This window comes from Schistocerca serialis, chromosome 10, assembly GCF_023864345.2.
Source record: "Schistocerca serialis cubense isolate TAMUIC-IGC-003099 chromosome 10, iqSchSeri2.2, whole genome shotgun sequence".
Lineage (NCBI taxonomy): Eukaryota > Metazoa > Arthropoda > Insecta > Orthoptera > Acrididae > Schistocerca > Schistocerca serialis.
This window is the reverse complement of record NC_064647.1, coordinates 162079731-162093962: the sequence shown is the minus strand read 5'-3', so window position 1 is coordinate 162093962 and position 14232 is coordinate 162079731. Positions and strand designations below refer to the sequence as shown.

The window sequence follows — 14232 nt, the reverse complement described above, 5'->3', positions numbered from 1 at the left end:
CAAGAGTCTCTGTCCCTGGCTCCAGTTCTGATTGTGTGACTATCCCATTCTATACCTGGTAGATTGAAGTCTCCCCCTATTACAATAGTATGATCACGAAACTTCTTCACGACGTTCTGCAGGTTCTCTCCGAGGCGCTCAACTACTACGGTTGCTGATGCAGGTGGTCTATAGAAGCATCCGACTATCATATCTGACCCACCTTTGATACTTAACTTAACCCAGATTATTTCACATTCGCATTCGCTAATAACTTCACTGGATATTATTGAATTCTTTACTGCTATAAATACTCCTCCACCATTGGCGTTTATCCTATCCTTGCGGTATATATTCCATTCTGTGTCTAGGATTTCGTTACTGTTCACTTCCGGTTTTAACCAACTTTCCGTTCCTAATACTATATGCGCACTATTTCCTTCAATAAGAGATAGTAATTCAGGAACCTTGCCCTGGATACTCCTTCAGTTTACCAATATTACGTTAACTTTTCCTGTTTTTGGTCTCTGAGGACGGACGTTCTTTATCAACGATGATAATGTCCTCTCTGGTAAGCCGTCAGGTATTTTATCGTTTCGCCCAAGGGGGGGTCCCTCTAACCTAAAAAACCCCCGTGTGCACGCCACACGTACTCTGCTACCCTAGTAGCTGCTTCCGGTGTGTAGTGCACGCCTGACCTGTCTAGGGGGGCCCTACAGTTCTCCACCCAATAACGGAGGTCGATGAATTTGCAACCATTATAGTCGCAGAGTCGTCTGAGCCTCTGGTTTAGACCCTCCACACGGCTCCAAACCAGAGGACCGCGATCGACTCTGGGCACTATGCTGCAGATATTAAGCTCAGCTTGCACTCCGCGTGCGATGCTGGTTGTCTTCACCAAATCAGCCAGCCGCCGGAAGGAACCAAGGATGGCCTCAGAACCCAAGCGGTAGGCGTCATTCGTTCCGACATGTGCTACTATCTGCAGCCGGTCACACCCAGTGCGTTCAATAGCTGCCGGAAGGGCCTCCTCCACATTACGGACGAGACCCCCCGGCAAGCACACCGAGTGCACACTGGCATTCTTCCCCGACCTACCCGCTATTTTCCTGAGGGGCTCCATAACCCGCCTAACGTTGGAGCTCCCTATAACTAATAGGCCCGACTGGAAAGAAACATCTTGAGATTAGACACAAGTGTGACCATTCCCCGTAAGTTCCACTGACATGTGGGCGAGCATTTACGTGTGGTGTTTTGTGTTGCAGACGAGAGCGCGGACGAGCTGGTGAGTGTGGCTTCCTGGAAGGGTCCCCTCATGAACGCCAAGTTCGAGGGCATGGACACGGACGCCTGCCACTTCACCAGCTGCCCGGTCACCGGGGGCCAGGCCAGCAACTACACCTTCAACCTCACCCTGGGCCGCCGGATACCCACGGTACGACAATCTCTGCTCTGCAGCTCATCAACATACTGACTGGTTCGATGGAGCCAACCTCTTCAGCACAGAGTAGCACTTACGCCTACAACCGTACTCCAGAAGCCAGAAGAGCGTCGTAGAGGGTACTTCATATTGTATAACATACTAGACTTGAAACTTCCTGGCAGATTAAAACTGTGTGTCGGACCGGGACTCGAACTCGGGACCTTTGCCATTCGCGGGCAAGTGCTCTACCAACTGAGCTACCCAAGCACAACTCATGACCCGTCCTCACAGCTTCAGTTCTACCAGTACCTCATCTCCTACATCCCAAACTTCACAGAAGCTCTTCTGCGAAACTTGCAGATCTAGCACTCCTGGAAGAAAGGATATTGCGGAGACATGGCTTAGCCACAGCCTAGGGGATGTTTCCAGAATGAGATTTTCACTCTGCAGCGGAGTGTGCGCTGATATGAAACTTCCTGGCAGACTAAAACTGTGTGCCGCAGAAGGCAAAGGTCCGTGTCTCGGTCCCGCATACAGTTTTAATCTGCCAGGAAGTTTCATATCAGCGCAGACTCGGCTGCAGAGTGAAAATCTCACTCTGGAAACATCCCTTAGGCTGTGGCTAAGCCATGTCTGCGCAATATCCTTTCTTTCAGGAGTGCAAGTTCTGCAAGGTTCGCAGGAGAGCTTCTGTGAAGTTTGGGAAGCAGGAGACGAGGTACTGGCGGAAGTAAAGCTGTCAGGACGGGGCGTGAGTCGTACTTGCGTAGCTCCGACGGTAGAGCACTTGCCCGCGAAAGACAAAGGTTCCGAGTTCGAGTCTCGGTCTGGCACACAGTTTTAATCTGCCAGGAAGTTTCATATCAGCGCACACTCCGCTGCAGAGTGAAATTCTCACTCTGGAAACATCCCTTAGGCTGTGGCTAAGCCATGTCTGCGCAATATCCTTTCTTTCAGGAGTGCTAGTTCTGCAAGGTTCGCAGGAGAGCTTCTGTTAAGTTTGGGAAGCAGGAGACGAGGTACTGGCGGAAGTAAAGCTGTCAGGACGGGGCGTGAGTCGTACTTGGGTAGCTCAGATGATACAGCACTTGCCCTCGAAAGGCAGAGGTCCCGAGTTCGAGTCTCGGTCCGGCATATAGTTTTAATCTGTCAGGAAGCTTCATATCAGCGCACACTCCGCTGAAGAGTGAAAATCTCATTCTGGATACTAGGCTTTCTTCCTGATCCATTCGAATGAGTTCGTGGAGAACACCGGCTTAAATGCTTCTGTGAGTGCTGTAAATGCCTTCACTGTCTGTATCGGAATGACTCGTGGGAGAAGGGGCGGCGGCATACTCGGTGATTCAAAACAGTTGCGACACCCTGCAGAGGAATTATCTGAGTGGGACGGAAATCGGTAGAGGTCATGTACGAGGGGTGTCCGTACAATATGGTTCCCAACTTTTTCTCACAGTGTAAAAGTGTTTATTTCATAAATGCGTACATTTTTGGAAAGTTCGGACTTTAACCTATTTTTCTGCATAGTCGCCACTGAGGTAAATACATTTTTGCATGTGGTGCACGAGCTTTTGAATGCCCGAGTCAAAAAAATCTACCGCCAAGCCGCGCAGATACCTGAGAACCGCTTCTTCCAGCTCTTCTCTGTCGCCGAAATGCGTTCCACCCAGATGTTTCTTCATGTCAGGGAAGAGATGGTAGTCACTTGGGGCTAAGCCGGGCTGTAGGGTGGGTGTTTGACAATACCCCATCCAAATTTTGCGATGAGCTAAAAATGGCTCTGAGCACTATGAGACTTAACTTCTGAGGGCATCAGTCGCCTAGAACTTAGAGCTACTTAAACATAACTAACCTAAGGATATCACATACATCCATGCCCGAGGCAGGATTCGAACCTGCGACTGTAGCGGTACGGCGGCTCCAGACTGTAGCGCCTAGAACCGCTCGGCCACCCCGGCCGGCTGCGATGAGCTCATTGGTGGCTTTAGCGGTGTGCGGTCGAGCGTTATCCTGATGGAAACGTATCCCCTTGGACAGTATACCCCTCCTCTTGTTTTGAATTGCATGGCGCAATTATTTGCCGTGTCTCGCAGTACCTGGCAGCGTTGATTGGTGTACCGGTGGGCAAGATCTCGCACGGCAATACCCCCTTCCTGTCCCAAAACACTGTTGCCATCACTTGGTCGACACTTTGCGTTTGTTTGAATTTTCGCGATCTCGGCGACTCTGGGTGCTTCCATTGTTTGGACTGTTCTTTAGTTTCGGGTGTGCGGTAGTGCACGCAAGCCTCGTCTCCAGTGACGATTGAGTCGAGGTATTCCTCGCCATAAGTTCCGTGATCTTGAAGAAGTTCTTGAGCCGCTTCAACGCATTGATGTTTGTGGTCTTCGGTCAACATTCTTGGCACCCACCTCGCGCAAACCGTAGCATACCCTAGATGCTCGGTCAAACTCTTGCCAGTAGAGGTTTTGCTGACAACAGGGACCATTTCGGAGAGCTCACGAACCGTCACTCTTCTATCTGAGGGCACCGCTGCCTCCACTTTTGCGATTGTTTCGTCAGAAACAGATGACCGTCCGGAACGCTCCTCATCATGGACGTCAGTACGCCCGTTCTAGAACTCTGCACCATTTGCGCACGTGTTGCACGCTCATACACTTGTCTCCATAGATTTCGCATAGCTGGGAATGGATTTCGGCCGGCGCAATGTTTTTAGGAAACGGATCACCGAACGCAGCTCACACCTGGCGGGCGAAGCGAGGGGGAGATCCACCACGTACGGCTGCCAAGCCAAGACAGAGCTCCGCAGGCAGCTCGCTAGGGAGAGGATTTGGAGTGGGGGAACCGAGGTACACTACAGAATCACGGGATGCACCGTAACAGTGCTTTTCAGGATTGTAGCGCCATGGGAACCTTATTTTACGGACAACCCTCGTACATGTAGAGACATACAAACCAGCACAGTTTCAGAAAAAATTGATAATTTATTCACGAGAAAGAGCTTCACAAATTGAGCATGTCAATAACGCGGTGGTCCTTATGCAAGTAGTTATTTGGATCTCCACTGGTTGACAGAGTTATCGCATGTCCTCCTGAGAGATATCGTGTCAAATTCTGTCAAACTGACGCATTAGGTCGTCAAAATCCCGAGATGGTTGGAGGGCTCTGTCCGTAATGCTCCAAACGTTCTCAATTGGGAAGAGATCCGATGACCTTGCTGGCCAAGGTAGGATTTAGCAAGCACGAAGGCAAGGAGTAGAAAATCTTGCTGTGTGTGGGTGCGCATTGTCTTACTGAAATGTCAGCCCAGCATGGCTTGCTACGAAGTGCAACAAAACGGGGCGTAGAATATCGTCCACTTACCGCTGTCCTGTAAGAGTGCCGCGGATGATAACCAAAGAGATCCTGCTCTGAAATGAAATGGCACCCCAGATCATCACTCTGGGTTGTTGTATTGCAGGCGACAGTAAGGCTGGTATACCACCGCTGTCTGGGGCGTCACCACACACGTTTTCGGCCTGGAATCTCGTTGACTGAAGTGGGATTCTCTTCAGTGGATTTATTTATTTATTTAGAGGCCAAGTTCCGTAGGACCAAATTGAGGAGCAAATCCTCAAGGTCATGGAACGTGTCAGTACATGAAATTACAACATAAAGGTAAAAACAGATAGAAATAAATGTTTATGAACCCGAAAAAAGTGAGTCCATAAGTTTAAGTAAACGCAATCAACAATACAATAAGAATCAGCTTAATTTTTCAAGGAACTCCTCGACAGAATAGGAGGAGTGACCCATGAGGAAGCTCTTCAGTTTCGATTTGAAAGCGCGTGGATTACTGCTAAGATGTCTGAATTCGAGTGGTAGCTTATTGAAAATGGCTGCAGCAGTATACTGCACACCTTTCTGCACAAGAGTTAAGGAAGCCCGATCCAAATGCAGGTTTGATTTCTGCCGAGAATTAACCGAGTGAAAGCTGCTTATTCTTCGGAATAAGCTAATATTGTTAACAAGAAATGACAGTAAGGAATATATATATATTGAGAGGCCAACGTCCAAATTCCCAGACTCGTGAACAGGGGTCGACAAGAGGTTCATGAACTTACACCACTTATTGCCCGAAACGACCGTTTCTGAGCCAAAAATATCCTTTTAGAATGGGAAGAGTTACCACAAAATATAATACCATACGACATAAGCGAACGAAAGTAAGGAAAGTAGACTAACTTTCGTGTCGAACGATCACTCACTTCGGATACCGTTCGAATAGTAAAAATGGCAGATCCTTAAGGTGGGCTTTCCACAACACCTTACTATCTATCTGAACACTTAGAAATTCGAACTGTTCAGTTTCACTAATCATATGACCGTTCTGTGAAATTAAAACGTCAGATTTTGTTGAATTGTGTGTCAGAAACTGTAAAAACTGAGTTAGCGTTAGTTTATTTTCTACAAGCCATGGACTTAGTTCATGTACTGCACTATTTGTAACCGAGCCATTGTTGCACACAACATCCTTTGCTACCAAGCAAGTGTCATCAGCAAACAGAAATATTTTAGAGCCGCCCATAATACTAGAGGGCATATCATTTATATAAATAAGGAACAGGAGAGGCCCAAACACTGATCCCTGGGGCACCCCCCACTTGACACTACCCCACTGAGACCCCACATCATAGCCGTTATCAACAATGTGAATAATGAGCTTTTGCTGCCTGTTGCTAAAGTAAGAGGTGAACCAATTGTGAGCTACTCCCCGTATTCCATAATGGTCCAGCTTCTGGAGCAATACCGCTTCGAAATGGACCACGAAAACCAGCGAGGACCTGTTTGGAAACGCCCTGGATAGCAGTAGGACTCCAAGCTGACTGACGCCTACCATATGGTCCGACAATCAGGAGTGATGATCTGGGGTGGCATCCCCTTTCATAGCAGGACCCATTTGGTTGTCATCGGCGACACTATTACAGCACAGCTGTACGTCGACGATATTCTACGTCCCGCTTTGTTGTCCTTCATGGCAAGCCATCGTCGTGGGGTTACATTTCAGCAAAATAATGTACACCCCCACACAACGAGAATTTCTACTGCTTGTCTTCGTGTTTTCCAAATCCTATAAGGGGCGTTCAAAAAGAAACGAGCCGGAGGCATAATTACAGAAACCATTAAGTGTATGTTAGAAATATTGAGCCTGGCTGTTGAAATACTTGTCCCACTGTGACACAAGGCGGTGAATGGCTGTCTCATAAAATTCCCGGGACTGCATGTTAACCAGTTTTGCACATATAGCTGGACGTCGTCGTCCGAGGCAAATCGTTATGCTAACGTTCTTGTTTGACCAAGATGGCCCCCATATCATTACTTCCTGCAGCGCGGGACAAGAGTGAATCCCCAGCAAATCTTGACCACCCTTCGCCAAGCGATCAAATCGGAACGACCATGCAATCTCACCCGTGGGGTCATTCTACTCCACGACAATGCAAAGCCTCATACGGCCAACACAGTCGCGGCGCTCCTGCAGAAATTCAAGTGGGAGTTTCCCGGCCACCCTCCATACAGTCTGGACTTCTCTCCCTGTGATTACGCCATTTTTGGACCCCTTAAAAAGGCTCTGAGGGGCAAACGATTCACCTCGGACGACGACGTCCAGCTGTACGTGCGCAACTGGTTAACATCGCAGCACTGGGAATTTTATGAGATAGCCATTCATGGCATTGCGTCACAGTGAGATAAGTGTCTCAACAGCCAGGGTCAATACTTCTAACATACAGGTACTGGATTCTGTAATTATGTCTCCTGCTCGTTTCTTTTTGAACGCCCCTTATACTTTGGCCAGCAAGTTCGTCGGATCTCTTTCCAGTTGAGGACATTTGGAGCACTATGGGCAGGGATCTCCAACCAGCTCAGGAGTTTGACGATCTAAGGCGCCACATGGGCAGAATTTGGCACGATATCCCTCAGGAGGGCATCCAGTAACTCCATCAATCAAGGCCAAACCCGGCAACTGCTTCCATAAGGGTCAGAGGAGGACCAAAGCGTTATTGACTTGCTCAATTTATGAACCTTTTCTCTTCAGTAAATCATCCATTTTTCCGAAATTGTTATCATTTGTACATCTGTGCATGTGCATCACGTCTGCCGATTTCCGTCCCATTCGGATAATTCCTTTCTGGTGCGTCGTTCCTTTTTCATGTGCTAGAGTGCTTATTACTAGATTCTTCATTTAGTTCTGGTTCTTGAAACATTCTGCATCGATAGTTACATGCACACATTTGATAAAAATATGGAAACACCACCAGATACCGAAGTGTACACACTGGAAACTTTTTGGGATGAGCTGGAGCGTCGAATTCGCTTCAGAGCCCAGTGCCTAACGTCGCAGCTTTCTCCGGTTTCGGTTCTTGAGGAATACTGGGGTGCCATTCACCACAGGCATTCCGACGCGACATCGAATGTGCCCAGCAGAGTTGAAGCCGCTATAAATCCGAATGGTAGACACACCCCCATATTATTACCCACTGGTAGGTGTCATGTTACGTTTGTCCAAACAGTGTATGTTTTCTATGATTTTCGCAAATTGGGGTTCATATGTAGTTAGCTGACTATAACAATCAATATTTCTTCTGGTACCCAAGGATTTCTACTAGCTCCCGTCTTTTTACCTACTTCATCCTCTGCTGCCTTCAGTATTTCATCTCTTAAAGCTACCCATTCTTCTTCTACTGTATCTCTTTCCCCCGTTCTTGTCGATCGTTCCCTAATTCTCCCTCTGAAACTCTTTACAACCTCTGGTTCTTTCAGTTTATCCAGGTCCCATCTTCTTAAATTCCCACCTTTTTGCAGTTTCTTCAGTTTTAATCTAAAGTTCATTGTGGTCACTGTCCACATCTGCCCCAGGAAGTGTCTTACATTTTAAAACATGGTTCCTAAATCTCTGTCTTACCATTATATAATTTATCTGAAACCTTCCTGTGTCTCCAAGCCTCTTCCATGTATACAACCTTCTTTCATGATTCTTAAACCAAGTGTTAGCTATATATAAGTTATGCTCTGTGCAAAATTCCACCAGGCGGCTTCCTCTTTCATTCCTTTCCCCGATTCCATATTCACTTACTACTTTTCCTTCTCGAATCCCAGTCCCTCATGACTATTAAATTTCCGTCCCCCGTCACTATCTGAATAATTCCTTTTATCTCACCATACATTTCTTCAACCTCTTCGTCATCTGCAGAGCTAGTTGGCATATAAACTTGTACTACTGTGGTAGGCGTGGGCTTCGTGTCTATCTTGGCCACAATAATGCGTTCACTGTGCTGTTTGTAGTAGCTTAGCCGCACTCTGCGGACAGGGCGCGTCTCCTTCAGTTTTATCGGGCTTTTGTGCGTTCACGACTGGACTACGGGTGCACGGTGTATGCGTCAGCGATGCAGTTTCATTTGCGGATCCTTCACGCTGTCCACCATGCGGGGATTCGACTGGCCACGGGTGCTTATCGGACCAGTCCCATACCCAGCCTCTGTGCTGAGGCTGGCGAACCGCCACTTACCATCCGGCGGCAGCTCCTGCTGGTGCGCCAGGCTTGTAAGTTTCTTGCAGCTCCAACCTCGCTTGCTCACTATATTGTTGCTCATCCGCCTCTGTACCGCCTTTTTTCCCACCGTCCCCGGGCTACGATGCCGTTTGGGATCCGTGTGCAATGTGTGCTAGAGTCCCTCGGTGTGGAATCTGTACGACACCAAATCCAGGGTTTTAACCATCTGCCGCCCTGGTTACTGGAGACGCCCAGAGTGATTTCAGATTTGGTGCGGTACAGGAGATATAGCACTCCTACTTCCGTTTTTAATGGGATCTTTTCTGCCGTTTTATCTGAGCTCCACGGCCATGTAGCTGTTTTTACGGATGGGTCTAACCAGGGTGATTCTGTTGGTTGCTCTGTCGTCTTCCCGGATCGTGTCCTCAACGTCATACTGCCTCCCGAATTTACCATCTTTAGCGCAGAATTGTATGCCATCTTGCGGGCACTGGAGCAGATGAGACTCTCTCCCATTGTTAGATTTCTCGTCTGTTATGATTCTTTGAGCGCCCTTTACTCTCTCCAGCGTTTTTACCCAGCAGATAAGTGAACCCAGACTATCCACGACGCCCTCCTCCAACTACAGCGACTGTGGAAGCAGTTGTCTTTCTGCTAGGTACCAGGGCACGCGGGAATTCTGGGGAATGAAAGGGCTGATCGAGCAGCCAAGGAGGCGTGTCGTGACCGTCAGGTCTTTCAGTGTGCCATCCCACTGCATGCCCTCACCTCGCTGTTGAGGTATAAAGTCCTGTGTCGCTGGGAACATGAGTGGCTAGAAGTGACCGACAACAAGTTCCGTGTCATGAAGCCCACAACTCGGCCGTGGCGTACTTCCTTCCAGCCACGTCGACGGGACGAGATCATTCTTACTCGTCTTCGCTTCGGCCACAGACCTATGACGCATGGATTTTTACTCCGGCGAGAGGACCCTCCGATGTGCGGTGCTTGTGGCGTGCAGATCACGGTGCACCACATTTTATTGGACTGCATTTTATTTACTGACCAGCGGACTGCAGCGGATTTGCCGGCGGATCTGCAGTCTATTTTATGCAATGCTCAATCGAGTGTGGTTCGCGTTTTAAAGTTCTGTGTTTTGTCCCACATTTTTAACAAGATTTTGGTGAGATATTTTTAATGTGTCAACGGGGTGGTTGGCTCACCCAAATTTTTTCGTAAGTGGTCAGCCAGTTACATTTCCAATTGCTGTTCTTTTGCCTCTTTTGTGGTTTGTTTTCCCTCTTTCAATTTCTTGATTGGCTGTCTTGCCTCCTCATTGGTTTTAGTGCATGTGAGAGTGCCTGTGCGATAGTCATTGTGTGGTCGTTTCGTGTGCATGTGTGTACGACAATTTTCGTTCTTATCCACATTCGTTTGTTTTAATCGATGTCAGGGCGCTGATAACCTCGTCGTTTAATCGATGTCAGGGCGCTGATAACCTCGTCGTTGGGCGCTCATAAGATCCCAAACCACACCCACTCAAACAGTTGATAAACCTGACTGGGCAATGGATCCGCTTTCTTCAGTACGAATGCTCAAATACGTCCGACCTCGAGCGGGAATCTCTTAAGTTTCGAACATGTGTACAATGGACAGGGACTGCAGATAGGTTCTGCTGTGGAAGTGTGGATCGGCCGTGAGGCGTACCGAGACAGTCCGTGTAGTTGAGATAACGCTGTGTCCAGGATGGCGCAATAGTTACCACACCTGCGTAGTAAGCAGGAGATCCCGGGTTCGAATCCCGGTCCGGTACACATTTTCGCTCGTCGCCGCTGATTCCGCTCAGTGTCCCGCTGCAGCTGATAACAGTGATTCCCCTTCAATTTACATATGCTGGATGGTTGTGCACGTGCTGCAATACGCCCCCCACCGCATCCCACTCGTGGTCGATGGGATTTAACTCCGTGGAACGGGCAGGCCAGTCCATTCGCCGAATATCCTCCCGTTCCAAGACTTGCTCCACCTGCGCAGTGCGATACGGTCGCACATTGTCATCCATAAAAATTAACTCAGGGCCAAATGTACCACCGAAAACACGCAGATGGGGAAGGGCTGTAGTGTCACAATGAACTTGATTGGTGAGTGTAGTGTGTTCGATGATTTGGACGTCAGTACGGCCATGTAACATTATGCCCCGTTACACCGTAACACGGCCTTATGAGGGTATTGCCATGTACACGACGTTCGCCTGAAGTGATCGGCAACCCCTCAGACACTAAAGCGTTACGGGCCTTCATAAGCGTAAGGCGTTGCCTCCCCGGACAGCGTCGATTAGGACTTAATACAGGGTGTTTATAAATGAATATCTGGGTTTCAACGCTTTATAATATTTATTATATTAAACTTACAGTTATAAATGATATGTCAAATGAATGAGTAACTCAAACAATTTTACCAGGAACCTTATAAATGTTCAATGTGAAAACCACTCGTCACGTGGCACACATCAAGTCTATAGCCGAGTTCTTTCCAAACGTTGATAAGTGTGTCTTCAGTGATTTTAGCAACAACTGCTTCAATCCGGTTTCTTAATTCAAGGAGGTCTGCTGCTACACGATCCTTGATGAAGCCCCAAATGAAAAAATCACATCGGGTTAGGTCGGGTGAACGTGGGGGCCATGCAAAGCAAGCCCTGTCATTGGGCCTCTTGCGGCCTATCCAGCGCTTGGGTACAGTGAAGTTCAACCCGACCTAACCCCATGCGATTTTTTCCTTTGGGGCTTCATCAAGGATCGCTGGCATGTGAGGATTCGCGCTGCGAAGCCCCAGTGCTCGAATTTCGCTTCACCCTGTGTATTACGTATATTAATAAAATAATAATTAAATGGCGTGCGATGAGCTCTTTAAAACGGTTGAGATTTGGTTTTGGTTTGGTTTTAAATTATTTTTTAATTTGATTTTTATGCTTTTCACAACTATTTGGTCAATAAGATTAACGATGAGCAGTCTCTTTGTTCATGTTAGTTACTGTAATACGAGCCAATCTTCAAACACATTGCATTTCAGTTAAGAACTGAAATAATATTTTTGTATTTTGCCTTGGCTTGTATTGTTAACAAGCATGAGATCTTTGATTATCATTTGTAATTGCCCACACACGCGAGAGAATTGTTCTTACCGCTTTTAACAATTAATAGTAGTCCGAGTCGTGGTTCTGGATCTCGGCCAATAACTGAAAATGAAAATCTTAAGAGCTACGTCTTCCTCCATTGCGTCGGACGGCTGTGGAAAAAATATTTACTATATTATAAGTGGGCGATTTCTTCGCTTCCGCGAATTTCATGAATTAAGATTGCCACGTAATGGCGTCCGTAGCTGCAGCGGCGGCTGCAATTGTTGTGCTGAAAATTACTCAGAGTATTGATATTTAAAGGAAATGGACATGACACTCACCTTCTACAAATAAAAGTGAACAATAACATTAAACTATTATATTGTCAAATTAAAATTACAAATACGCTTACATTCAACAGCAGTGAACCAATATGTCCGACTTCTAACACGGCTGACAAGAGAGAGAGTGAACTGATAAAAAGAAGACAGTTGAACCTAGTTCTTCTATACATTAATTTTGATTGTTGGTGTGGTGCATAGTTATTACTCTTTGCACTCGAAAGTTCATGTCAACATTTTATATAATAATAATACAAATGATTTAAATTATCTGCCACCTGAGCGGCCAGTATCGCACTCAATATAATATTTAGCCATCGAGATAAAAGCTCTCGTCCATATTGATTGTTTTAAATATTTACGTTCGAGTTTTTTCCAGTACTTTCAATGGGGACGGCACACAGCCTTCTAGCACCATGGGAGCAAGTTGCAGAGCATGCATCACACATCCTATTAAGTACCACGCCCCGCCTTTTTAATGTCCAGAGGACCTCAGCGTAATTATTGTATTACAATAAAAGTGTCGTTTGTTTTCGTCTCTATGTGTATTTCTTTCAGTTACCTTCTGCACTATACTATAGTAGTTCTTCCCATGTAGGGTCCAAGTTTGGTCGAGATGTGATAGTTTAGAGTGACACATCACGCGTATGTTACTTTTGTGGTTAAGTTTTGCAGACCAACGTAGACGGCAAAGTGGGGTAAATTCTACTGTCAGATTCCACTCGTCGGCTTTGAGCAATAACGTTATATCCAAGGCAAAGACGCTACGTAAAGGCAATTCACGAAACGGATTACACACGTAAACAGACGAATGTAGCATACGATAAGATCACAATCACATTTTCGCAGTTATTTACTTAGTGATAAATTATATCGAAACGAACTGAAGTTAATGAAAAGAATTAAGAACAAGAATTAAAACTAATTTTCATGTCTGGTAAGAAGCATTTTCGTAATTTATGCGACTAGAAATGCACAGAGAACCTTTAAATTGCATTACAGTAAAGCACATGCTGAAGTCGTATTATTATAAGAAAAAGGGCTAATTTTATATTAATTATTGAATCTAAGTGGAGAAGTGCAGGAAAGTGGTGGTTTTGGCGGGGAGAAACTGAAATGCATCAGAAAAATGGGAATATTGAATGAATGACAACAAATACAAAACAGTAGCAAAAAATGTGGAGAAACCGACACACTAAATTCTAAAAGAAAAGCCAGTACACGACAAACGGATATCCACGAAAAATAAAGAATATTGGAATCGATAACTAGAATTAACTTACGTAGGTAAATTCCAGTTACAGATTCCAACCATTCCATGATTCATACGTAAATTACTATTGCAGTTGTATGCACTGAAACAAATTCCATTTCTACATTTGTAATTCCTCTCTTAAAGTACTGGGGTGTATAACAAAAACTGGAATCGGTAACTAGAACTGGCCTTCTGTGTAGGTCAACTCTAGTTACCGATTCCCAATATTAGTAACTTTCTTCTAGTAGTTCAGAGTGCCGGCCGGAGTAGCCGAGCGGTTAAAGGCGCTACAGTCTGGAACCGCACGACCGCTACGGTCGCAGGTTCGAATCCGGCCTCGGGCATGGATGTGTGTGATGTCCTTAGGTTAGTTAGGTTTAAGTAGTTCTAAGTTCTAGGGGACTTATGACCACAGCAGTTGAGTCCCATAGTGCTCAGAGCCCTTTGAACCCTTAGTTCAGAGTGCAATTACAAATACAGAAATCATATTAGCCTACATTTTAATGCACACACGTACTGAAAAAACGATCTAATTAATGAGTCATCGAATGGCTGGAATCGGTAACTTGAAGGGACCTATATAGGAGATCTGTTCTTGTAGTTACCGTTTCCAGCTTT

At 46.3% G+C, this 14232-nt stretch overlaps 1 protein-coding gene across 1 annotated transcript in view; it reads left to right on the top strand.

Annotated features, from left to right (window-relative positions):
• Nucleotides 1-14232, top strand: part of LOC126425054 (MD-2-related lipid-recognition protein-like) — a 102988-nt gene that overhangs the window by 77567 nt on the left and 11189 nt on the right. Inside the window, exon 3 of the mRNA XM_050087964.1 lies at nt 1245-1414. Coding sequence (XP_049943921.1) covers nt 1245-1414 — 170 coding nt within the window. The remainder of the gene's footprint in view (nt 1-1244; nt 1415-14232) is intronic.